The sequence below is a fragment of the Barbatula barbatula genome (assembly GCF_947034865.1).
Source record: "Barbatula barbatula genome assembly, chromosome: 8".
NCBI lineage: Eukaryota > Metazoa > Chordata > Actinopteri > Cypriniformes > Nemacheilidae > Barbatula > Barbatula barbatula.
Genome location: NC_136771.1, coordinates 13350160 through 13373697, shown reverse-complemented (window position 1 = coordinate 13373697; position 23538 = coordinate 13350160). Strand labels below are relative to the sequence as shown.

Below are 23538 nucleotides of genomic sequence, written 5' to 3'. Positions count from 1 at the left end.
TATGTTGTTGTCATATAGGGACCACTAATTAGATTGGCGGATTGTCCATGTAAACAGATAAAACTTTGCCTATGGCAAAGTGATGAATGTAATACAAAACTGGACCATATTTGGCAAAACTAGTTCCAGAAGGGAAGGATTTAATTGTTGAGACCCCCAAAATAGGCTTGATGTGGATGCCAAGCCTTGTTTTAACAGCAGAGATTCTAATGCCAGTTCTAAAATATTCAGATTTTGGTCTTTTTCTCTCTCGTGGCAGATGCACCTCAACACTTGTTAAGCACAAACTTTTATCTCATCTGCTGTAATTGTAAGCACACACCTCTCTGGACATAAACATTAATCAGGCACTTGGCACGTTCTTCATCACTGAGCACTATTAGCTCTGCGTGCTGAAATCATGCTCCTTTCCATGAGGCAATTAATGAGAGTGATGGAGATTGTAACATCGCTGTATGACATTAAGTGAGATTACTTTTGTAAATGCCTCTATTGGCCACTCGGCTCATAATTTGCTTGCAATGGTTTTCACTTTTTCCCCATGCAATTAACAAATAAGGGTTGTTCTGCCAGTTTTTTGTATAGAAAAATTGAATATTTTTAATACAAAGTGCAGAGGTTTGTTTTGTCTGTTTGTGTAGATCTCTCGACACGCAAAATTTTGTTGACGGTTTTCTGTGTGGCTTTATCGTGCTATTACATAAACTACTACATCATAAGCAATATCAATATCCTTCAATAGCAAGTAATATTTCAACAACATTCTGTTCTTTTATTTCTCCAGCATCTTTCACACATTGTCTGTTCTGTGCATATGTGCAACAGTACTAACTACCAATATATGCACAATATTCTGTTTACATTAATGAGTAACATTGCCACTGGTACATATTCAAGAAAATGTCAATCAAATTACCACAAATAAAAACGACATTGTTTAAACATTCAGCTGCATTATAAACACATGCAATATCCAACTGATTTTAAAACACTCATTATAAATGCTAAATAATGCATAATTCCAATATCAAGGGTTGTATAAATAGATCCTGTATATAAAGTCTAGGCATAGTCAATTTCCTATTATATTACACCATCCATTCAAAGTCACATCTAGCTGTAGTCATAGAATAGCAATATTACATTCATGCACTGACACTTAGGGAGCAACCGTATCCAAAGTGCATTACTAAGCTTTATTTCAAACAAGGTTTTCTTGCTTGTTCATTGTATTGGATAAAAGTCATTGGCATTATTATATAGTAATATGTATTACCCATACATAAGTATTATTATACATAACTGTTGACTTCGAACACCTATTTGCATGAAAACTCAACTGCTTTTCTGTATTCTGGACAAATCTTTCACACTATACGTCTGTCCTTATTCAGTCTAAACACAAAAGGAAAACAAACGTGATCTGTGCATGCATATGAACTACAAATCTGAACACACAAATTGAGATGCAAGATCTTCATAATGTTCTAGATTGACCCGATACCGCATGAGCATCAGCATTATACATTTTAAAATGATGTAGATGTTGCCACTGAGCTACAATACATAATGCACAATCTATCATCATCAAGCTAATGGTGTTCCGTTCTGTTTCTATACTTGATTGTAATGAAGGATCATTTAGAAGTGACAGATTACATCACATAATTTGCATAAAATATATTTTTGAGCACTAACCACTGATCAACCAATAAAATGGCTTCTTAATTGGAGAAATAGCAGCATATCTGTTCCATATAAATGAGTTTTTTTTCTTATATATTTCCGCTTTCTACGGATTGCCACATCACAAATACCCACAACCCTTTGCTAACCCTTCCCCAGGGAGACACATTCTCATAGAATTCTTAATATGATCACAATGCTCTCGCAGAATCAAGTGCAAGTAAATTGATTGTTATGAGAGGTGAGGATACTCGCTGAGCTCAAACTGTCTCTCTTGTGGTTAAACTTCAAAGGCTTCTTCCCCATGGTTGTCCTCAATGACCTGCTGAAATACCGCATTGATATGTGCAGCAAGTGTTAGCAAAAGAGGGCAAGTTGTGGTTGACAGGCTTAAAAGCCATTACGAACAGATTTCAACAAAAGACATGTTGGAAATATATTATTAGGTTATATTTCAAATGCCCAGGGCTCTGAGTCTGACTGACGGACGTCTTAAAGATGTGTGATAAAACTGATCTGTTTGCAAAAATATCATTCAGCAAGTTACAGACCAAAGTATTATATTGGCACTCAACCCCAGAAGTAAAAATATAGCCCTGCTTTGGCACAAAATAATTGGAAACTGGATGAAGAAAAGTTCATATTTGAAAATGCTATCAATATGCCACAACATAGATTTTCAAGATGTAAAGAACAACTAAAATCAACTACTGCATCCATCTTTCTTGCTCTAGAAAGCGAACAGCATCCTGGTATCCCTCTCGCTCCAGTTCTTTGAGTCTTTGTAATGAGGGAGGAAACAGGGCCTGGTTTAGCCTTATGATATTGTCCTTTGAGAACTGTGGGTAGAAAACAATTGACGTTACCTCTCTTACATAACTTTACTTTTTAGGTTTCTTTTTAAGTTAAAATGTTAAATACTTCTTATAGTCCTCATTGTGTAGATGAAAAAGGTTTATAGAAAATGTATTCCTTGAATGTGCCCTAAGTCTTTTGAATAAAGGTACATAGTGCAAAATGCATAATTGTCTTTTAAAATGTATGTGCTAAAAACATACCACAACACTCATGTTGGCTAGTCTCATGTAAAGATTGCTTTTCCCCTTATGTACTGGGCAAATATTCTGCCGGCCGCTAAATGGTGAAACTGTGATTGTACGTCCCACAGGAAGAACAGGAAGACTGTCTGTAAATCCTCCATCCATCCATTTCTATGAAAAATGACAACATACAGATGTGGCCATATCAAAGACATGTGTTTATTTCATCAGTGTAAAAGCAGAGTTTTGTGCCCACGTGTTTGTCAAGTTCCCCTGAAATTTAAGTTTTGTCACTTTACTGTAAGTAAAGTATGTTAGCTAGTGTGCTTCAAAACATCTAGAAAATGAAACCGTTCAAAAATTACTCTCACATGCCCCAAAAATATCTAGAGCTTTGATGAGATCATTCTGCACGTCAGCTTCTCATCAGGCTTCCTGTCCAATCAAATAGCCTACTCTTTAGAATCTGAAGCGTCTTGTCTCTACATGCTAAAAGATTCAGAAGCTGCTGTCAAAATGAGTCACTTTTTTGTACATTTACTATAAAGGGAATGGCACTAGAGATCAAAATATGCAAACAGCTTTAACATTATAAACAGAAGAGCAGAAAGAAACAGGAGTCATGCACCAACAAAGAACGCATCAGTGTTTTTTCCAAAAAACAAATTATTAGACAATTCGAATTGTTTTTACTGTGGCTGTCATAAACTGTAAAATGTGGCTCTTCAAGGCTGTGACACAACTGGTTATTTTAAAAAGGGGCAGAGTTGGTCAATATGACGTAAAAGTCGACTTAAAATAATATTCCTAGCATTGTAATGCCATTTAATAGTGCCTGAGTTTTTGAAGCTTCAAAAAACTAATCGATCTATATAGAGTCTAAACAGTACAAAGCAGTTCTCAGCAGAGACAAATACTATGAACCATGCAGAGCGTAGAGACTGTATTAAGCCAAGAGAACTGGTTGCATTAGACAATTACCTGCCCTTGGAACTCCACTGGCTTCACTCCAGCATAGATGGGCACAAAACAGCTGGCCAAGAGCACCTTAAGCAACAACAGTCATAACATATGAGTATAAAAATGCAGATACTGCAGGAAGGTAAAGAGAAAGTTCATAAAAACAAGGAGTTAAGAAAATATCAGAGTTTAAAATAACTATTTCTGTTTGATGTGAACATGTCAGCATGAATAACCACTGCAAATTCGTCATTTTTTTCGTACAGAGGACATATTAACCAACTCTACAGCAGCATATATTTTCCAAAGCAGTAACTCTGTCTAGTGGAAGCGTTTATGATGTGGATAATTAAATAGGCAAGTTCATTTTGGGCATCAGTGTAATTGAAAGATTATCTGTAACTGAAAACAATGGTGTGTTGACCTGCTGGCTTGAATACCTGAACAAGGTCTTCCTTTGAGCTGAAGCCGGACACTATACTGTTCTTGCGCGTCTTTGAGTTTGTTACTGAAATGTAAAGTCGTTCATTGGCTAACTGGTGTGCATCGGGCGGGAGAATCTCTTCAATGCCTCCCCTAGAGAAAATCCAAAGGACAGATGCTCATTTATCGTGTTTGCATAATTAACAACCTGAGTGAAAACTATTTTCCCCAACATCATATTGTAATTACACAATCTGCTGGCCAAACCGATGAGGTAAGGCAGGAGGAATAAAGAAAGAAACATCCACTCAGTGTTCCATGCCGAAGATATTTCATCAAAATGAATAAAGGGTACCATTCATTCCAAGATTATCATAAGCCCTCAGAGGATCTTGCATATCACAGCTGTTATTTTCTTCCACAGAAAAAGAAAAATGCCTGCCATTTCATTTAATGCCAGCAGTATCAGCGATTTCACAAGAAGCATTGAGGAGGTGACATATTTGAACATCAAAATAGGACTATCTTCAGATCGTTCAAACTAAAAAGACGGTTCACTCTAGCAGAGCCAGGAACCGTCCTTAAAGATCTAGCCAGCTGTGTCAGGATGAATGTGGCTGCTGTAAGAGATGTGCAACTGGGATGCAAAATTGAAAGCTTTCGTCAATGTCATTCGCCGGGAAAAAAACAAGCCTCTGGTCCACGTGCAACAAAGGGATAACGGAAGTTAAACATTAATATTAATAGCGCTGTCAATATAGATATTTATCTTAAACAAACGCATCGATTCGCTTTACGTTTGTAAATAATAACATTTATAATAAAATCAGAATAAGAGACACACATGCTCAGTAGTAAAAAAGCAGTGGGTTTGATTTGGTTCTGCTATAACACATGTGTGTAATCCTAAAACTTATGCTCCACAGCAATTGAAAACGCTTCTATTATGCCAAATGGAACTCAGGAACTAAGAAATTGGACAACTAAAATGAACAGTTGGGGCTTTTGTTGAATTACTAGATTAAATTACAAACACATTCAATTTAAACCCATTGCAAATGCAGCAGGGAAAAAACATACTGTACCTATTACATACATAATAAACATAATAGTAGCAAATTAATTGAGGGTTTCTATTTCCTTACACAAACTGTTTAAGACAACATACAGACAGACAATTACTTGCATTATTAGTGGGTGGTTTTACCCTCTCTAATCTTCAATATTCATATTCAAATTGTAATATTTTAATGGGTCATTCCGTGTCAAATCAACAAAATAAGTATTTCCCGGCTCAAATTTATTATTTACATTTAGTCATTTAGCAGACGTTTTTATCCAAAGCAACTTAGAAAGAATTCAGGGAGCAATAAACAATGTCATAAAATGTATTTTCTATTTTACAGAAGAAAGACCAACATCAGTAGTGATGAAAGTCAAAATATGAAATGCCACCGATGAATAGTTATTAAGTAATTCATTTGTAGAGGGAGGTAAAAACAAAGAATTTCTGCTGAAATTTGGAGCCATATAAGAGGGGAAAAAATGTTTTTGTCAAACTTGTCACTATTGGCATAAAATGCATCAAGGATTGCCAAAATCAACAGATTTACTCACAGATATACAGATCTAATTTAATATGTTGTCTTTCATCACTACTGAAGTTGGTCCTACTTCTGTAGAAGTTGGTCTTGCTTCTTAAAAATAGAAAGAAATTGAGTCGGGACCTCTGGTTGAGTTGACACGGAATGACAATCCAATTCAAAACTATTTGAAATCAGGTGAATTTAAAAACTAGAGATGGCCAAGACATCCAGTGTCTGAACAATCCTACAGATTATAATTCTGCATGGGAATATAAGGGTATGGAAGGTCATGTGGGGTTGATTTGAATAAAATAATTATAAACTTTTTTCCATTGGATAAAATAATTTAATATTCTTACCGCAGTTCAAGCATAAAGTCATATCCTGGTGTCACTGCTCCAAAGCTTTGACTTCTTACATTTCTCGCAAACCTATACGTGAAATCTTTACAATGCTGTAAAACACAAACACATACACAGATCTGTACTGGGTGAATCAATACAATGTCTGTAATCCTGTAGCAGCAGGTTGCATACATACATATTGATAAATACTGTAGATGTTTTGGTGCAATAGAAATGAATGGCTTCACCTGTAGTTTATCAGGAGCAGTGATCATCACAGCGGCAGCTAAAGCACCAGCTGAGGCTCCTGCACAGGCTTTTAAAGAGCAGAGCAGTTTATCTCCATGTCTCAGTACTGCCTCTATTACTCCCAAGTGATAAATTCCTAAAAACCCAGCCGCAGCGAATGATACATTCACCACAGTCATACCTGCATCCTGAAGACAACGTTTTATTTTAGAAGGATGTTACGAAGTAATACTGAAATCTGTTTTACAAAAGAACTGTTATAAAACGACCTTTTAAACTATCAGGTTAGACAAGAGTTGTTTTAAGCAGCAATTAAACAAATGATAAACAGCTTAAAGTTGTTTGCCGATACTACGTAATAAACCTGCTTTCTGATGATTTAACATAACTAACCCCATAAAGTTTGACAACATGAAACACATGCAGACCAGCTTTCCGTCTTTTTTGTATTTCAAAATAAAAGTCCCCACTAAAGGAAAAGGACGTTATCAAAAACACACGCACAAATAAATATCAAACCCACTAGTGTTTATTTTATTAATTATTTTTCGAGATAAACACAATGTTAAATTATAAAACGAAAGCGTATATTTTGTTTAAAGTCACCACGAAACCTATTCTGACATGTATCCGAGTGAAACGGCCTTTGAAATTAGATTTGTTTTAGAAATGTAGGGCGGGGCTTTATTTTGCCCTTCCGTTTTTGATTGGTTTGTTGTAAGTTGGGCCTGCAGGGGAGGGTTGTTGCTTTTTTTTCTTTATTGAACAAATATTCATGTACAAACAATATGGCAATAATAACAGTTCTTAACCATAAAACGTACAAAACGGATGCATGTGCATAACATACACACAAACAAGAAAAAGAAATAAATAATAATAATAGTAATAAAATAATAAATAATAAATAAAATAAATAAATTAAAAACAAAATATATATAAGGGGCTAGGGTTTTTCTTTTAAATCATGTTCTTCTATTGTAGACAAAAGACTAATTGCATTTTTCTTCTTAATCACTGTAAGGGGTTTTGTAAATTAAACAAATTCACCATGAAAGGCATAGAAACTTTAGGTATTTAGCTTTATGCACAAAAAAATTCCCAAGCATGAGGATATTGTTAACCAGGAAGTTGTCATTGTCATTTCCCATTAAACGTCCATATATAATGTCCTTTGCTGTGAAGTCTTCGAGGTGAGTTATCTTTGGATGAAGCCAGTCATAAATGTCAGAACATAAGGCCTCTACATACATTCAATGAAAAAACAAATGCTCTGAGGTTTCAATATCGTCACAAAATAAACATTTATTGGAGTCAAAACAAAATCGAATTCGTAAAAATTCACTCGATGGATATATCCCATTTAGAATTTTGAAATGAACTTCTTTAACTTTGGGGGGCAAAGGAAATCTTAAATACTTGGTTCGAAGTCTGAGAATGGTATCTTTTGATTTTTATTTAAAATTAAGTTTCTATAAACTAATATAGGAAAATAAATGTTGTTAAATTTATTTCTAATCGTTTTGTTTGAAAGTTGGCATCCTGTAAAATCATGGCCTTCAACTGAAAGTGCCGGGAGATGTGGGATTATAGCGACAGAATAAGAGAGAGTTTCTTTAATTAGACATATAACAGATTTTGGGATGGCTTTAATAAGGGTTGTTGCTAGATACAGCCCGGAAGTGGTGCAAAATCTCGCCATATAATTACAATAAATTACATTAGCTAACGCCTTCACCTACTGTGACGACCTCTGCTGTTGGTCCTGGGAATTGATGCTGGCACTTGAGCTACCAATTACCTCAATTACCAATCAATTGGAAACACCTGTGCTCATGCATTAGACCGTTCTTAAAAGATCTAACCTAGCCGGGAAAGGTTCTTCGAAAACATCACTTAAGAAATTAGATGTAATTCAGAACCAAGGTTTGAAGCTATGCTGTGGGGCAATTAAGACCTCGCCAGTGGCAGCAGTCCAGGTAGAGATGGGAGAGATGCCGCTCTATCTTAGAAGAGACCAGCTGTCTCTTGTGTATTGGACAAATCTAAGGGGTCATAGTGAAAAACACATGAGTCAATCAGTCTTATGGCAGTGTCAAGAGAGAGAGAGTTACCTTATTAAAAGTTTTGGTTGGACAATAAAACAAAAGGTAATAAATATGGGAATCAGTGCTCTTGAAATAAGCCCTACAGTGGCATATCCTGTTGTTCCTCCTTGGTTGATGGCAGAGGTTCCAGTAGACTTGGGCTTATTAGAGGAAAAGAAGGATGTTGAAGTGGATCATTACAGGGTCCAGAGTTACATTGCGAGCAAATATAAAGAAGCAGTCATTTTATATACTGATGCATCTAAGCAGACTGATAAGAAAATGGGAGTTGCTTATGTTATCCCTCAATTAAACATTGAATCTGGAAAGAGAATCAATGATGATTTAGCTGTATATACAGCAGAAATTATAGGAATATGGATGGCCCTATTGTGGATAGAGAGCAATAGACCCAAGCAAGCTGTGATTGCGTCAGACTCTAGCTCAGCTTTAATAAGCCTTAAACGTTGTCACTCTGAGTCTAGACAGGACATAGTATATGAGGTAATGCAATTAGCCAACAATCTGCTTAAGTCTGGTATTAGTATTACATTTATATGGGTACCAGCTCATATAGGTGTAGGAGGTAATGAATTAGCAGATAAATGTGCAAAGAAAGCAGCAGGGAAGTCTGATATAGAGTTGAATATTAAATACAGTAAAGCTGAAGTCAAAAGTATAATCAAAGCTAAAATAAATGAAAAATGGCAATTTGTATGGGATAACGAACAGTCTGGAAGACACCTGCATAGTATTCAAGGAAAGGTGGGGAGGAGTAGGAATACATGCAGAAGCAAGCAAGAAGAAGATGTGGTGTCCAGAATGAGGCTAGGACATACAGGATTAAACAGAACATTAGTTACCATGAAAAAGCATGTTGATGGAATGTGTGAATATTGTAATAGTCAAGAGACCATAGAGCATGTAATTATGTTTTGTCCTGAGTACCATCAAGCCAGACAAAGATTTATTTCACAACTTGGGGAAATCCACATGACATTAAATTTGAATGATATACTGCAAAGAGAATCAGGTGAAATTTGTTTTTCCTTTTTGTTTTCTTTTTTGAAGGTAACTGGGTTATTTAAAAGAATTTAGGAAAGTGTAGGGTGACCATTTGATCCACACTCCAGTCCAGATGGTGGCGGTAATGCACCAAAAAGCTGGTTGCCAACCGCCATATAAAAAGAAGAAGAAGAAGAAGGAAAGGTTCTTCGGTTGTTGCCCTCTGGTTTTGTTTGGACTTTTTCAGGCACAGTGAAAATTGTTCAAAGTGTGCTTGATTTTTCGTCACGTCATCCGCCCGATCCGCGGTTTATCCACGGAGTCCACGGCTGTAACCTCCAACAGCGCATCTCTAATCCACACACAACCGTGCCTAAGTAAAGCAACTACCAATAGATGGCAGTCTCATGGAGCTTTACAGAACTTGGCGACCTAAACACCTAAACAGAACATCTTGTCTGCATTCTAATCGAAGCTCCCTGGCGACTATAGACTTTTAAAGACCAGTCAAATTAACAGTCCTTTCCAACAAAACATTTGGTCCTTCGAGCCGCATACAGCGTGGTCACCGTGGGATTGTTTAGAGATGTTTTTGGATCAGCATACACGCCCAGTAAATGCCCAACCCCACCGAGAGATCCGACGACCAGCCTGGATGGAAGATATAGACCAAGATGGCGGCGCGTGAACATTGCGAGGCTCAGCGTCTCTCCAGTTTTAGCATTTATATAGTGTATTTCTTGCTCATCTCGGGTCTGTTCGTCCAGAACAGTTGTGCATTTACATCGTACACCCGGCAGGAGCTTTTGGATTCAGTTTACGCATGTCCGGAAGTTGTATCAGCAACATTCAATTCGTCCCTGAGATCGTCAGAACATCCGATGATACCCGACAATAACAGAGTTTGTGCACCAAGTTTTGTTGATGTAAATGCACAATCCACCTCCTCTTGTCTTACCGGATTCCTCTGCCGTTCTATCCGCCCGGTGTGTGTTGTAGCCCGCTAACTCAATAGCGTTGTCCGGTATATCGGTATATAGTCAATAATTTATGCATACCTAAGTCACTTGCACTATTTTAGTCTAAATTATTATCTGTTCATATCCACCTGTACATTAATGTTCATAGTATATAGTCATCTGTATATATTGTTCATAGTATATACCTACTGTCATATTTTCATAGAACACACCTACTGCAAAATATTTTTATAGTCCATGCCCACTGTATTATATTCTCACTATTGTATTCTGTATTTATTCTAACTGTATATCCTGCACTTGCTAACTGCACTTCTGGTTAGACCTAAACTACATTTCGTTACACTGTACTTGTATATGTGTAATGACAATAAAGTTGAATCTAATCTAATCTAATCTAATCTATAGGTGCCCTATACGGCCGGGCGGAAGTGCTTGTCGGCGGCGTCAAGATCGTAAACAAAGGCGGGGGAAGCGCGGAGGGCTGAGAGCTAGGCTAAAGCTAACACCACACCGGCTCTCTTTACCCAGCATTTTCCTTGCTAATGTTCGATCACTAGTGAACAAAATGGACGAGATTAGACTCTGCATCACCAACAGCAAAAGACTTTTGAACTGCAATGTCATAATCTTCACGGAAACATGGCTACACAGCGATATACCGGACAACGCTATTGAGTTAGCGGGCTACAACACACACCGGGCGGATAGAACGGCAGAGGAATCCGGTAAGACAAGAGGAGGTGGATTGTGCATTTACATCAACAAAACTTGGTGCACGAACTCTGTTATTGTCGGGAGACACTGCTCGGCTAACCTTGAGTTTCTCATGGTTAAATGTAGACCGTTTTATCTGCCACGGGAATTCACTTCCACCATTATAACGGCAGCTTATATTCCACCGGATGCTGATGCCAAGCTTGCTATGAAAGAACTCCATGCAGCCATAAGTAAACAACAGACTGCTCACCCGGAGAGATTTTAATCACTCAAACTTAAAGACAGTGCTCCCTAAATTTCATCAGCATGTTTCCTGCCACACAAGAGGAAACAAAACTTTGGATCATGTCTACACAAACATGGCTGAAGTTTACACCGCAGCCTCCTCCCCCACCTGGGTCAATCTGATCACCTTTCTTTGTTCCTCACCCCCAAGTACATTAATTTTATATTTACATTTATTCATTTGGCAGACGCTTTTATCCAAAGCAACTTACAAGTAGTTTTTTATACAGTCGCACATCACTGCAGAGCAATCAGGGGTAAGGTGCCTTGCTCAAGGGCCCTTCAGTCATGACCTGCTGGCACTGAGATTAGAACCGGCAACCTTCTGATCACAAGCCCAACGCTCTAACGATTAGGCCACAGCTGACACACATTAATCTCATTAATCGTGTGAAGCCATCAGTGAAGACCATCAAGGTGTGGCCTGTGGGGGCAGACTTTTCACTCCAGGAAAGGTTTCTACACACAGACTGGAGTCTGTTTGCTTCTCAGGCCACCAGTGGCTCTCACACGGACATCGACAGTTACACCTCCTCTGTATTGGACTACATAAATTCCACCATTGATAGTGTTACAACCCAGAAGCAGATCACCACGTACCCTAATCAGAAGCCATGGATGAACAAGGAAGTGCGCCTCCTGTTGAAAGCACGTAACACTGCCTTCCGATCGGATGATGCACAGGCCTATAGTACTTTAGGGCAAATCTGAAGAGGGGCATCAAAAAGGCCAAGCACTGCTATAAGCTGAAGCTAGAGGAGCATTTTTCCAATTCTGACCCTCGACGCATGTGGCAGGGCATCCAGGCCATCAGTGATTACAAACCCAACCACTCCACCCCCATAGCCAAAGATGCCGTCTTCCTGAACGAGCTTAATGACTTTTATGCTCGCTTTGAGAGAGACAACAAGGAAACAGCTACCAAGCTTACACCCTCTGCTGACCACCCAATCATTAACGCCACTGATGTTCACAATGCACTAAGTCGGATCAACGCGCACAAGGCTGCTGGCCCAGATGGCATCCCTGGTCGCGTACTCCGGGCATGTTCAGAGCAGCTCGCTGGGGTCTTCACGGACATCTTCAACCTGTCCCTCGCCCCCGAGCAGTGTTTCCAGCATGTTTTAAATCCACCTCCATTGTGCCCATTCCAAAAGATTTTAACCCGACCGTGCCTGAACGACTACCGCCCTGTAGCACTCACACCCATTGTCATGAAGTGCTTTGAGCGGCTGGTCCTGGCACACCTAAAGGACTCTCTGCCACCCCCACTGGACCCATACCAATTTGCAACAATAGGAGCACAGATGATGCAGTGTCCATGGCGTCTCATCAGCAACAACAATGAGACTGCATACAGGGAGGAGGTCCGGCACCTGGCCACATGGTGCACCGACAACAACCTGCTCCTTAACACCTCCAAGACAAAGGAGATCATTGTGGACCTCAGGAAGGCGAAAGGAGGCACACACGACCCCATCCACATTAATGGGATGGCTGTTGAACGTGTTTCCAGTTTTAGGTTCCTGGGGACTCACATTTCGGAGGACCTGTCCTGGACCACCAACACCTCATGCCTGGTCAAGAAGGCTCACCAGCGTCTCTTCTTTCTGAGCACACTGAAGAAGAACCAACTGTCTTCAACTATCCTGGTGAACATCTATCGCTGCATGATAGAGAGCATCCTGACCAACTGTGTCACAGTCTGGTACGGGAACTGTTCTGTTGCTAAGCGCAAGGCACTGCAGCGGGTGGTGAAAAAAGCCCAGCCGTCACAGGGACTACACTTTCTGCCATTGAGGACATCCAGAAGAAACGCTGTTTGCGTCGAACTCGCAGCATTCTCAAGGACTCCTCTCACCCCGCTCATAGACAGTTTACTCTCCTGCCTTCCGGTAGGCGCTTCCGGTGCCTCTGGACAAGAACCAGCAGACTAAGAAACAGCTTTTTTTCCCAGAGCTGTTTCATTATTGAACTCTGCCCCCACTGATTCCACTACCTCTCTTACCTTGAACTCCAATGCTGCTATAACATTGTTTACATTGCACTACAGGGCTGCATGCATGACTGAACTGTACACACCAGTACTTCATGTTATCTGCTCTACCGGACTGTTTACACACACACAGCATCATTTGCACTCTATACTGCTCACTTGCACACCAGGAATATTTAACTGAATGCTCATTTGCACTAATGTACCACTTCCATAACTGCACTAACCTATCTACTGCACTGTAATTCTATTAACTGCATCTACTCATCTATTGCACGGTAACTTCAATAACTGCATTAACTTATCTACTGCTCTGTAACCTATAAACTGCATTAACTCATCTTCTGGACTGCAAACTATTAACTGCATTAACTCGTATACTCCACCATAACTTTAATAACTGCATTAACTTCAACAACTGCATTAACTCACCTATTGCACTGCGACTTTAATAGCCAATGTCAATAATTTATGCATACCTAAGTCACTTGCACTATTTTAGTCTAAATTATTATCTGTTCATATCCACCTGTACATTAATGTTTATAGTATATACCTACTGTCATATTTTCATAGAACATTCCTACTGCAAAATATTTTTATAGTCCATGCCCACTGTATTATATTCTCTCATATTGTATTCTGTATTTATTCTAACTGTATATCCTGCACTTGCTAACTGCACTTCTGGTTAGACCTAAACTACATTTCGTTACACTGTACTTGTATATGTGTAATGACAATAAAGTTGAATCTAATCTATCTAATCTAATCTAAAAACATCTCCCTCCAAGCATTGCAGCCGTCCTCTCATTTGCCTCATCAAACGGCTACCCTGTTAGAGCAACAGCGGCCCTACAACAGCATGTTGAGATTCCCAGAGAGACACGCCAGGATGACACCTCTCACACCGCCACTGCCGCATGATGAACAGGTGGGCGGGATGCAGCCAGGTCCTACTGAAAGTTAGTAAAGTGCTACTGCGTAACGGTGAACACACTTTGGAGACATATGCCATCCTTGACGATGGGTCGGAGCGAACTATCCTCCTCCCCACAGCAGCGCAATGCCTGAAGCTTACTGGTGAGCCAGAACATTTTATCCTAAGAACTGTTCAGCAGGATATCCAGGTTTTGTATGGCACTGCAGTGCTGTTCCCTTTCTGTCGGTCTCTCGACGTTGTGTCGACAGAATGGGGTTTGACTTGAGAACCTACCTTCTCTGACTGACTTGAACAGGCCAATGAAAATTGGCGAATGAAATTTGCATGCCGGACTCCGCCCCCGGATATCCGGGTATAAAAGGGAGCCGGCGTGCCGCATTCATTCACCTTTTGTTCTTCGGAGCCTTCGCATCCTGATGCTGACGACTTCGCAGATACTATCTACGTGTTGCTGGTCTTACGACGTGGTGCAGCGGATTGTCCCTTTTCCTGTGACTTCCCCTGGGCGTCTCGGCGACTTCCAAAGCGTCTCTCTAAAGAGCGAGCCCTTTTCAGGGCTTAGTGTTTCTTCAGCGCGGCATGTCCCGCTGTGCTCGTGGGTGCGGCGCACTCATCGAGGAAGGGGACGGACACGATGTCTGCCTCAGGTGTCTGGGACCCCAGCACGCTGAGGCAGCATTTGTGGATACATCTTGCCCGCACTGCGGGAGGATGGTGATTCAGACGTTGCGGTCACGGGTAGCTGTGTTCTTGCGAGAATCAGCCGCCACCTCGAGTGCTTCCCGTTCTGCGGCAGCAGCGGCATCAGCCCTGCCGTCCGCTTCGGCGAGCACCGAGGGTGATCGGGGAATTACCGTGAGCCTCAATCCGTCAGCCACCGGCTCGCGGACCGTTCACGCCCCGCCTCACTCGTCTGACCGTCCCGGAAAAGGCGGTACGCCGCCTTGTTCCTCCATCACGTACTCGGACACGGGGCGTGACGACGATGAGATGTCGCTCGCAGCATCGGAGGGCGACCTCTTGGCATCCGACCCCGACGATTCCTTGGAGCTTCCACCCCCGTGGGGTCGAGCTCAGGATGAAGCGGACGTCGAGATGTCAGCCATGCTTTCCCGGGCCGCCGCGAGCATTTTGCTGCAGTGCACCGCACCGCCTCTTCCCCAACGCTCGCGGTTGGATACGTGGTATCTTGGGGCCGGCCTTGACTCTAAGCCACGGTCGGCACCGGTACCATTCTTCCCGGAGGTGCATGAGGAGCTCAGTCGGACCTGAAACGCCCCCTTTTCGGCGCGTGCACGTCAGACTAGCTCGGTCGCCCTGACTTCCCTCGATGACGGGGCAGCTAAGGGCTTAGTGGACGTCCCACAGGTGGAGCGTGCAGTCGCGGTGCACCTGTGCCCGCAGACAGCTGCCACCTGGAGGGATCGACCAAGGCTCCCTTCCAAGGCTTGTAAGTTTTTCGGCATCACTGGTGTCGAAGGCTTACAACGCTGCGGGTCAAGCTGCCTCGGCTCTTCACGCCATGGCCATCCTGCAGGTCCATCAGGCCAAGGCGTTGAATGAGTTGCACGAGGGAAAGTCCGACCCGGGGACAATGCAGGAGCTCCGCACAGCCACTGACCTCGCTCTTCGGGCGACGAAGGTGACGGCGCGAGCCCTGGGTCGTATGATGTCCACACTGGTGGTCCAGGAGAGACATCTTTGGCTGAACCTTGCGCAGATGCGGGACACTGAGAAGGTTCGCTTTCTCGAGGCTCCCATCGCGCAGGGTGGGCTGTTTGGTGATACGGTCGAGGACTTCTCCCAGCAGTTCTCGACTGTAAAGAAGCAGACGGAGGCGATTAAGCATATCCTGCCCCGCCACGCCCCGGCCGCCTATCGTCCGTCGAGGTCCCATGCGGCGTCTGCTTCCCAGCAGCCCCGCCCCTCTCCGACTCAGACTCCGACTCCAGCGCCCCCTGCACAGGCGGCCTCCCGGAGAAGGACGTCGCAGAGGAGAGCACCATCCCGTCACCAACCTCTGCGGAAGCAGGAGCGTTCCTGACGGGGTGAACCCAGGGAGATCGAGTTCACCGGGCCCGACCCAAGCAACTACATCGCTAGAGGGTCGGACTGGGACGGTGCCTGCCCGGTCCCAGCAACACCAGCCGGGCCCTTTTCAGGGCCTGGTGCCCACATTCTCACAAAAAGAGCTGTCTCTCTCCCTGGGTCTTTCTCACAGCCGCTCTCACCCTCCGCAGGACGGTGCTCGGCAACCCCACGTTGTGTTCCGGCGAGACACACGCTTTGGTGTAACTCTCCGTGGCCACCAGCACCCTCAGTCAGACGGTGCGGTGTGCCGCGATATCGCTCGGCAGGCACCTCGGCAGAGCCGCTCTCCTCCCCGGGGTCCCCCCCACGACGAGGGAGCCGTACTGCCAGCCATCGAACCACCCCCCACGGGGGCAATGAATCAGATCGAACCTCTGGTCCCCCTGTCTCGGTCCCTGGGAGCCTGGTTGGCTCTGCCCAGCACGGTGGCTAGAGCGAACGATCCGTCTCGGCTATGCGATTCAGTTCGCCAAGCGCCCACCCAAGTTTCGGGGCATCCTCTTCACCTCAGTGGGAGGGGTAGATGCTCCCGTGCTTCGGGCCGAGGTCGCTACCCTTCTGGCGAAGGGGGCGATCGAGCTCGTCCCTCTGGCCGAGATGTACTCCGGGTTTTACAGCCCGTATTTCATTGTCCCCAAGAAAAGTGGCGGGTTCCGCCCCATCTTGGACCTGCGTACCCTGAACAAGCACCTACACAAGCTGCCGTTCAGGATGCTAACGCAGAAGCGCATTATGACGTCCGTCAGACGTCAGGATTGGTTCATGGCAATCGACCTGAAGGACGCGTACTTCCATGTGTCCATCCTCCCTCGTCACCGGCCGTTCCTACGGTTCGCTTTCGAGGGACAGGCATATCAGTATTGCGTCCTCCCATTTGGTCTGTCCCTGTCTCCTCGAGTCTTAACGAAGGTCGTGGAGGCCGCCCTCACTCCCCTCAGGGAGCAAGGGGTGCGGATACTCAACTATCTCGACGACTGGCTCATCTTGGCGCACTCCCGAGATCTGTTGTGTACACACAGGGACCTGGTGCTCCGGCACCTAGACCATTTGGGGTTACAGGTCAACCGAGAGAAGAGCAAGCTCTCCCCTGTGCAGAGCATCCTCTTCCTCGGTATGGAACTCGACTCTGTCTCCATGACTGCACGTCTTTCTTCCGAGCGTGCCCAGTCGGTGCTGACCTGCCTGAGGAGCTTCAGGCAGCAGCCAGCGGTCCTGCTGAAACTTTTTCAGAGGCTCCTGGGACACATGGCGTCCTCGGCGGGGGTGGTCCCCCTCGGGTTGATGCACATGAGACCGCTACAGCACTGGCTACAGAGCAGAGTTCCTTGGAGTGCGTGGCACACCGGCAACAGGCGCGTCGCGATCACGCCCTTCTGCCGGCGCACCCTAACCCCATGGTCTTCAATGACCTTTCTGCGGACAGGGGTCCCTCTTGGGCAGGTTTCGAGGCGCGTCGTGGTGACGACAGACGCCTCCCTGCAGGGTTGGGGTGCTGTGTGCAACGGGCACGCAGTGTCGGGTCTCTGGACGGGCCCCCGCCTGCGCTGGCATATCAATCGCCTAGAGTTGTTGGCGGTGCTGCTTGCACTGAGGAGGTTCCTTCCCCTCGTGCAGGACAAGCACGTGCTGGTCGCGGGACAAGCGGAAGTACGCCTTCCCCCCAGTGAGCCTCATTGCACACGTCTTGTGCAAGGTCAGGGAAGAGGAGCATCAAGTGCTACTAGTTGCGCCTTACTGGCCCAACCGGACTTGGTTCTCGGAGCTAAAGCTCCTGACGACAACTCCCCCTGGCCGATTCCCCTGACGAAGGACCTTCTTTCTCAGGGGAAGGGCGCGTTATGGCATCCGAGACCAGACCTCTGGAAACTCCATGTCTGGCTGCTGGACGGGACGAGGAGATCCTGAGTGGTCTACCCCCAGCGGTGGTGGAAACCATTGTTCAGGCTAGGGCCCCGGCCACGAGGCGGTTATACGCATTTAAGTGGCGCCTCTTCTCGTCCTGGTGTTCTTCTCGTAGAGAAGACCCACGGATATGCTCGATCGGGAGCGTGCTGTCCTTCCTGCAGTCGAGACTCGAGAACAATCTCTCCCCTTCCACGCTGAAAGTGTATGTAGCCGCAATTGCCGCTCATCACGAACCAGTTAGTGGGAAGTCTCTGGGACAGCACGACCTGGTCATTAGGTTCCTGAGGGGCGCGAGGAGGCTGAATCCGGCCCGTCCGCGCTCCGTTCCCTCTTGGGACCTCAATGTGGTCCTGGCGGGCCTCCAGAGGCCCCCCTTCGAGCCCCTCGGAGATGCCGCTCTTTCTCATCTCTCGATGAAGACGGCTCTCCTAGTGGCGCTCGCTTCCATCAAGAGGGTAGGGGACCTACAAGCATTTTTCGTGGCCACGGATTGCCTAGAGTTCGGGCCTGGTCAATCTCGCGTTATCCTGAGACCCCGGCCTGGCTACGAGCCCAAAGTTCCCACCACTCCCTTTCGGGACCAGGTGGTGAACCTGCAGGCGCTCCCTTCTGGGGAGGAAGACCCAACCCCTTCCGTGTTGTGTCCAGTACGCGCGCTGCGCCTCTACTTGGACCGCACGCAGAGCTTCAGGAGCTCTGAGCAGCTTTTTGTCTGTTTTGGAGGTCAGCACAAGGGGAGGGCTGTCTCCAAACAGAGGTTGGCGCACTGGATCGTGGATGCCATCACTATGGCTTACCGATCACAGGATCTCCCGTGCCCGCTTGCAGTGAGGGCACACTCCACCAGGGGTGTGGCCTCCTCGTGGGCACTGGCGCAGGGCGCCCCTCTGGCAGACGTATGTAGAGCTGCGGGTTGGGCTACGCCCAGCACCTTCGCGAGGTTCTACAGCCTCCGCGTGGAACCGGTATCAGCCAGAGTCTTACGAAGCACCGCCAGGTAAGTCCGGCAGCCGGTGGGCGTACGCCTGCGATAGCGCCCCTCCATAGGTGAGACGCGGCGCTATCTAGCCTCCCCTCTTCCCCCCACGTGGGTGAAGAGTAGGCATTCCATCCATCACTAAGCACTCCTCGGCGGCGGGCCCGGCGGAGCGGCCCTGCCTCCCTTGGCCTGTTTCTGAGATCTAGCAGTGACTCAAACAAGGCCTAGTGCTCCACACGTAGTAACCCCCCCACAGGGCGGTTCCGTCTGTTGTCTTCTCATGAATGGCTCTCAATCGATGGCCCATGACCTCTCCCAGGTGTACTTCACCTGCTCGCGACACCCTCTCGTGTCTGCATGTCTCCCACGTGCTCTCCCCTATCCGGTGAGACCGTGTGTGAATCTCCACTAAAGCTCCTCCCTGCGGTAGGAAGTGGTCTCCGTAGCGCATTCCCTCAGGGGGAATGACGCTTCCCAGTGGCCCTTACGGTGCCGGGCGGCTTCTCGCTGTTAAGAGAACTAGGCCGCCGTCCGTGACGGCCGGTGGAAGGGGCTCCCATCTTTTTAGGAAAGCTCTGGACTCCTTCCCTTCCACTGGAAGGTTGCAATTCATGCTAAGCGCTCACGTCTGACACGCCCAGGCCAGTCAGTGTCGCTTCGCGAGGAATTGTGACGCGGCACAGCGCTGTGGCGTTTTCCGAGGAACCCCATTCTGTCGACACAACGTCGAGAGACCGACAGAAAGGGAACGTCTCGGTTATGTATGTAACCTCCGTTCCCTGATGGAGGGAACGAGACGTTGTGTCCTTCATGCCACAACACTGGCCGCCCGCTGCAGCAGTCGGGGCACGATCCTCAGGCCCCTCAGCACAAAAGATGAATGAATGCGGCACGCCGGCTCCCTTTTATACCCGGATATCCGGGGGCGGAGTCCGGCATGCAAATTTCATTCGCCAATTTTCATTGGCCTGTTCAAGTCAGTCAGAGAAGGTAGGTTCTCAAGTCAAACCCCATTCTGTCGACACAATGTCTCGTTCCCTCCATCAGGGAACGGAGGTTACATACGTAACCGAGACGTTCTCCATCTCCCCAGTAGACAATCCAAAGAAGTCCTTCAAGATCTACAGAGCATTCACTGCTGGGCAACTGGGTCTGGCTGAGCACAATTACTCAATGAAGGCACTTCAGAGGAAGTACAAACATTTAAGAGGCCTCCCTCTTCAGACGATTAACAGAGTGCAACCCCTGTTGCTAATCTGGTCAGATTATACCCACTTAATCACTCCAGTGGAGCCTGTGCATTTGGGACTTCAAGGAGGACCAGCTGCCGTGAAGACAAAGTTGGGTTGGACACTTCAGGGGACGACCAGGTACAGCAAGCAGCAGGCAACATCACAACAGTGCCTGCACGTCTCCATCCTCTCACCCACAAACGAGTTTATACAGAGTGTAGAGAGATTGTGGTAGCTGGATGTTCTGCCATACAGGAGCGAAAAACTTCACGAGTAGAGGTTGACGGAATTCAGCGCTACGCTCCTCTCCTCGTCAGGGTAAAGAACATGCCACAGCTTCAGGCACCTAACGAGGCTGTGCTAGCTAATCCCCGAAGTACAGAGAGGCACCTGCTGCGGGACCCTTGAAGAGCAGCTGCATACTGTACAGAGATTGGAAAGCTGCAAAAGGTGGACTATGCAGTTAAAGTGTCAGAAGAGGAGCTGAGCAAAGCAGCCGAGTCCTGGTTCATCCCACATGACATGGTGAGCCATAACAGTACAAGGGAGAAACCCTTAATGAGCTGATGTTGCCTGGGCCCACTTTAAGTTCCAGTCTACTCAGTGTACTGCTGCGCTTCAGAGAGCATGCAATTGCTGTCGGCAGCGATATTAAAGGCATGTTTCATCAGGCGAGGGTGCTCCCAGAGGACAAGCCATTGCTGCGCTTCCTGTGGCGTGATCTGAAGACAGAGGAACCCCCCAGCATCTACTCATGGCAAGTCCTTCCATTTGGCACCACATGTAGTCCCTGTTGTGCAACCTTTGCGCTGCAGAAACATGTGTTTGACCACAGTCAGCCAGGTGAAGACGTTCGAGTGTCCATAGAACGATCCTTTTATGTGGACAATTCTCTGCAAAGCCTCCCATCGGTTGAAGAAGCTTGTCACCTGGTCATATAAGACACATGTACAGCGTAGTGAAAGTGGAATCTTGCTCTTAAGGAGCAGTTATCTGTTTGGAAGGGAGATTGCCTGTGGGGGAAGAAGCTGCTTCTGTGTCTGGAAGTCCTGGTGTTTGAAGGCAACAGTTCAAAAAGTTTGTGCACAGTGTGTGTGTGTGTAGTCAATGATGATTCACTCTGGAATGGAGACTGCAAAGCGGCAGTGACCACCGGATGAGAAGCACAGCGCTGCATGTCACGTCAAGTTCCAAGTCTTCTCCCGACTCAGGATGTGCCACATTTAACGTTATCTTCATTCCGCTTTAGTTAAAAACATGTGGCTCTTAAACGTTAACCAATGTAGTGTACGGCTTGGAGCTGCAGAAACGAAACGCAGATGCATGCAGACATAGATTTCTGTGTACGGGGTTAATGTCAGGTAAGTTATCACCTATTAATGTTACAACAGTAACTTATATCTATAGTCTCACAGTACATTCTTAAAATGCAAATTTCTAAAGCATGTAAATGGTTAATAGTTTAAAGTCAGGAAATTTCCCGTCTTATTAGATATAGAGTGAGCTACATTAATTTTCATCATAGTAGCATGCATGTCAGATCAACAGAAAAACGAGACACCTCAACAAATAACAAACGTGCTTATCCAGAAATCAAAATACATATAAAACATGCTGTATATGTTCTTTAAGTCATAAAGCTTTGTTTATAAACATTTACATATATGCCATTACAACAGTGTGCGATGCTGCTTCTATGCAATTTCCATACATTGCTATTCTAACCAAACTAAACATAAACATTGAAAAACAGCAGAACATTTACATTACATTTAGTCATTTAGCAGACGCTTTTATCCAAAGCGACTTACAGATGAGGAAACATTGGAAGCAATTATAACAACATAGGCAACGAAAATACATAAGTGCATCAAACTAGTCCATTAAAGCCTAGCACAGTATAAAAGCTAAGAATAGTGAGGTTAGTAAGGTTTATTTTTTTTTTTATTTTTTTTTTTTTAAGAAGGAAAGGGAAGAGAATTAGGAAAAACTCAATCAGCAACGTGTTGACGGAAGAGATGCGTTTTTAGGTGTTTTTTAAAGATGGCAACCGAGTCTGCTGATCTTGTAGCAGCTGGTAGATCATTCCACCAATGTGGAACAGATCCAGTGAAGGTACGGGAGAGTGACTTTTTTCCTTTTTGGGATGGTACCACTAGTCGTTGTTCCTTTGCAGACCGCAGTGATCTGGCAGGAACATAGATCTGCATTAGCGAGTGGAGATACGATGGTGCAGATCCGGTGTTGGTCTTGTAGGCCAGGAGCAAAGCCTTGAACTTTATGCGGGCGGCAACAGGGAGCCAGTGTAACCTGATGAAGAGCGGAGTTACATGCGCTCTCTTCGGTTCATTGAAGACCACTCTTGCCGCCGCATTCTGGATCATCTGGAGAGGTTTGATTGTGCAAGCAGGAAGTCCAGCCAGAAGCGCATTGCAATAATCACATAATCAAGCCAAGAAGTCACAATTCATTTAAACGCACGTGAACTAAAAACGAATCGCACGCATAATACGCTGAAAACAGGTCATTTTAGATCGTCAATTTTTCACATATTAAAGCTAGATGTGAAAGGTTCAAATGATGTGCTGTCCCGCAGTGAAATTCGAGACAGTTTGAATGCAAGCAATGTAGGCTGTTGTGAAGCCATACACTACATTAAAAAGAATGAAAATTCAACAAACAGAGCCTTGTGTCATGAAGTCGATTTGGCTTGATTATGTGATAAAAACAGAGATTATAACGTAAATGTTTGGAAAGTCAACCATATACAGTCTTTCACGCCACCAAGTTCTGTAAAGCTCCGTGAGCCTGCCATCTAGTGGTAGTTGCTTTTCTTAGGCACGGTTGTGTGTGGATCAGAACTTATGTGCGTGTGGATTGTCCAATGCAAAATCTGCAAAATATGTCTCAAGATCCAAATGTACAAAACAGGATGAATGCACGTGTGCCGCCTGATCCACAAATGCACGTTTTCTATTAGACAAATTGTTGTGGTTTCGGTCTTGAAATTACCATACGGCAACAGGG

At 45.1% G+C, this 23538-nt stretch overlaps 1 protein-coding gene across 4 annotated transcripts; it reads right to left on the bottom strand.

The window, feature by feature from the left end:
* Nucleotides 1-747: 747 nt before the first annotated feature.
* On the bottom strand, nucleotides 748-6926 carry pnpla4 (patatin-like phospholipase domain containing 4). 4 transcript variants are annotated; one of them, XM_079463351.1, is made up of 7 exons: nucleotides 6682-6926; nucleotides 6288-6476; nucleotides 6055-6149; nucleotides 4127-4262; nucleotides 3708-3773; nucleotides 2745-2897; nucleotides 748-2525 (listed from the first exon to the last, which is right to left on the bottom strand). In XM_079463351.1, the coding sequence occupies exons 2-7, from the start codon at nucleotides 6465-6467 to the stop codon at nucleotides 2394-2396; spliced, it is 762 nt and encodes a 253-aa protein (XP_079319477.1). In that variant the 5' UTR covers nucleotides 6468-6476; nucleotides 6682-6926; the 3' UTR covers nucleotides 748-2393. The 4 variants fall into 4 exon arrangements, with proteins under 4 accessions (XP_079319477.1, XP_079319478.1, XP_079319479.1 ...); XM_079463352.1 differs by having other exon boundaries at nucleotides 6558-6920; XM_079463353.1 differs by lacking the exon at nucleotides 6682-6926 and adding an exon at nucleotides 6558-6678 and having other exon boundaries at nucleotides 6288-6469.
* Nucleotides 6927-23538: the final 16612 nt, after the last annotated feature.

Excerpts from the sequence above, each read along its gene's own strand:
- pnpla4 (XM_079463351.1), bottom strand. The coding sequence starts at position 6,467 with ATGACTGTGGTGAATGTATCATTCGCTGCGGCTGGGTTTTTAGGAATT. Across the intron at positions 4,263-6,054 it reads GACTTTATGCTTGAACTGCG|GGGAGGCATTGAAGAGATTC; the intron begins GTAAGAATATTA and ends GATTTTCTCTAG. Across the intron at positions 2,526-2,744 it reads TAGCCAACATGAGTGTTGTG|TTCTCAAAGGACAATATCAT; the intron begins GTATGTTTTTAG and ends TTCTACCCACAG.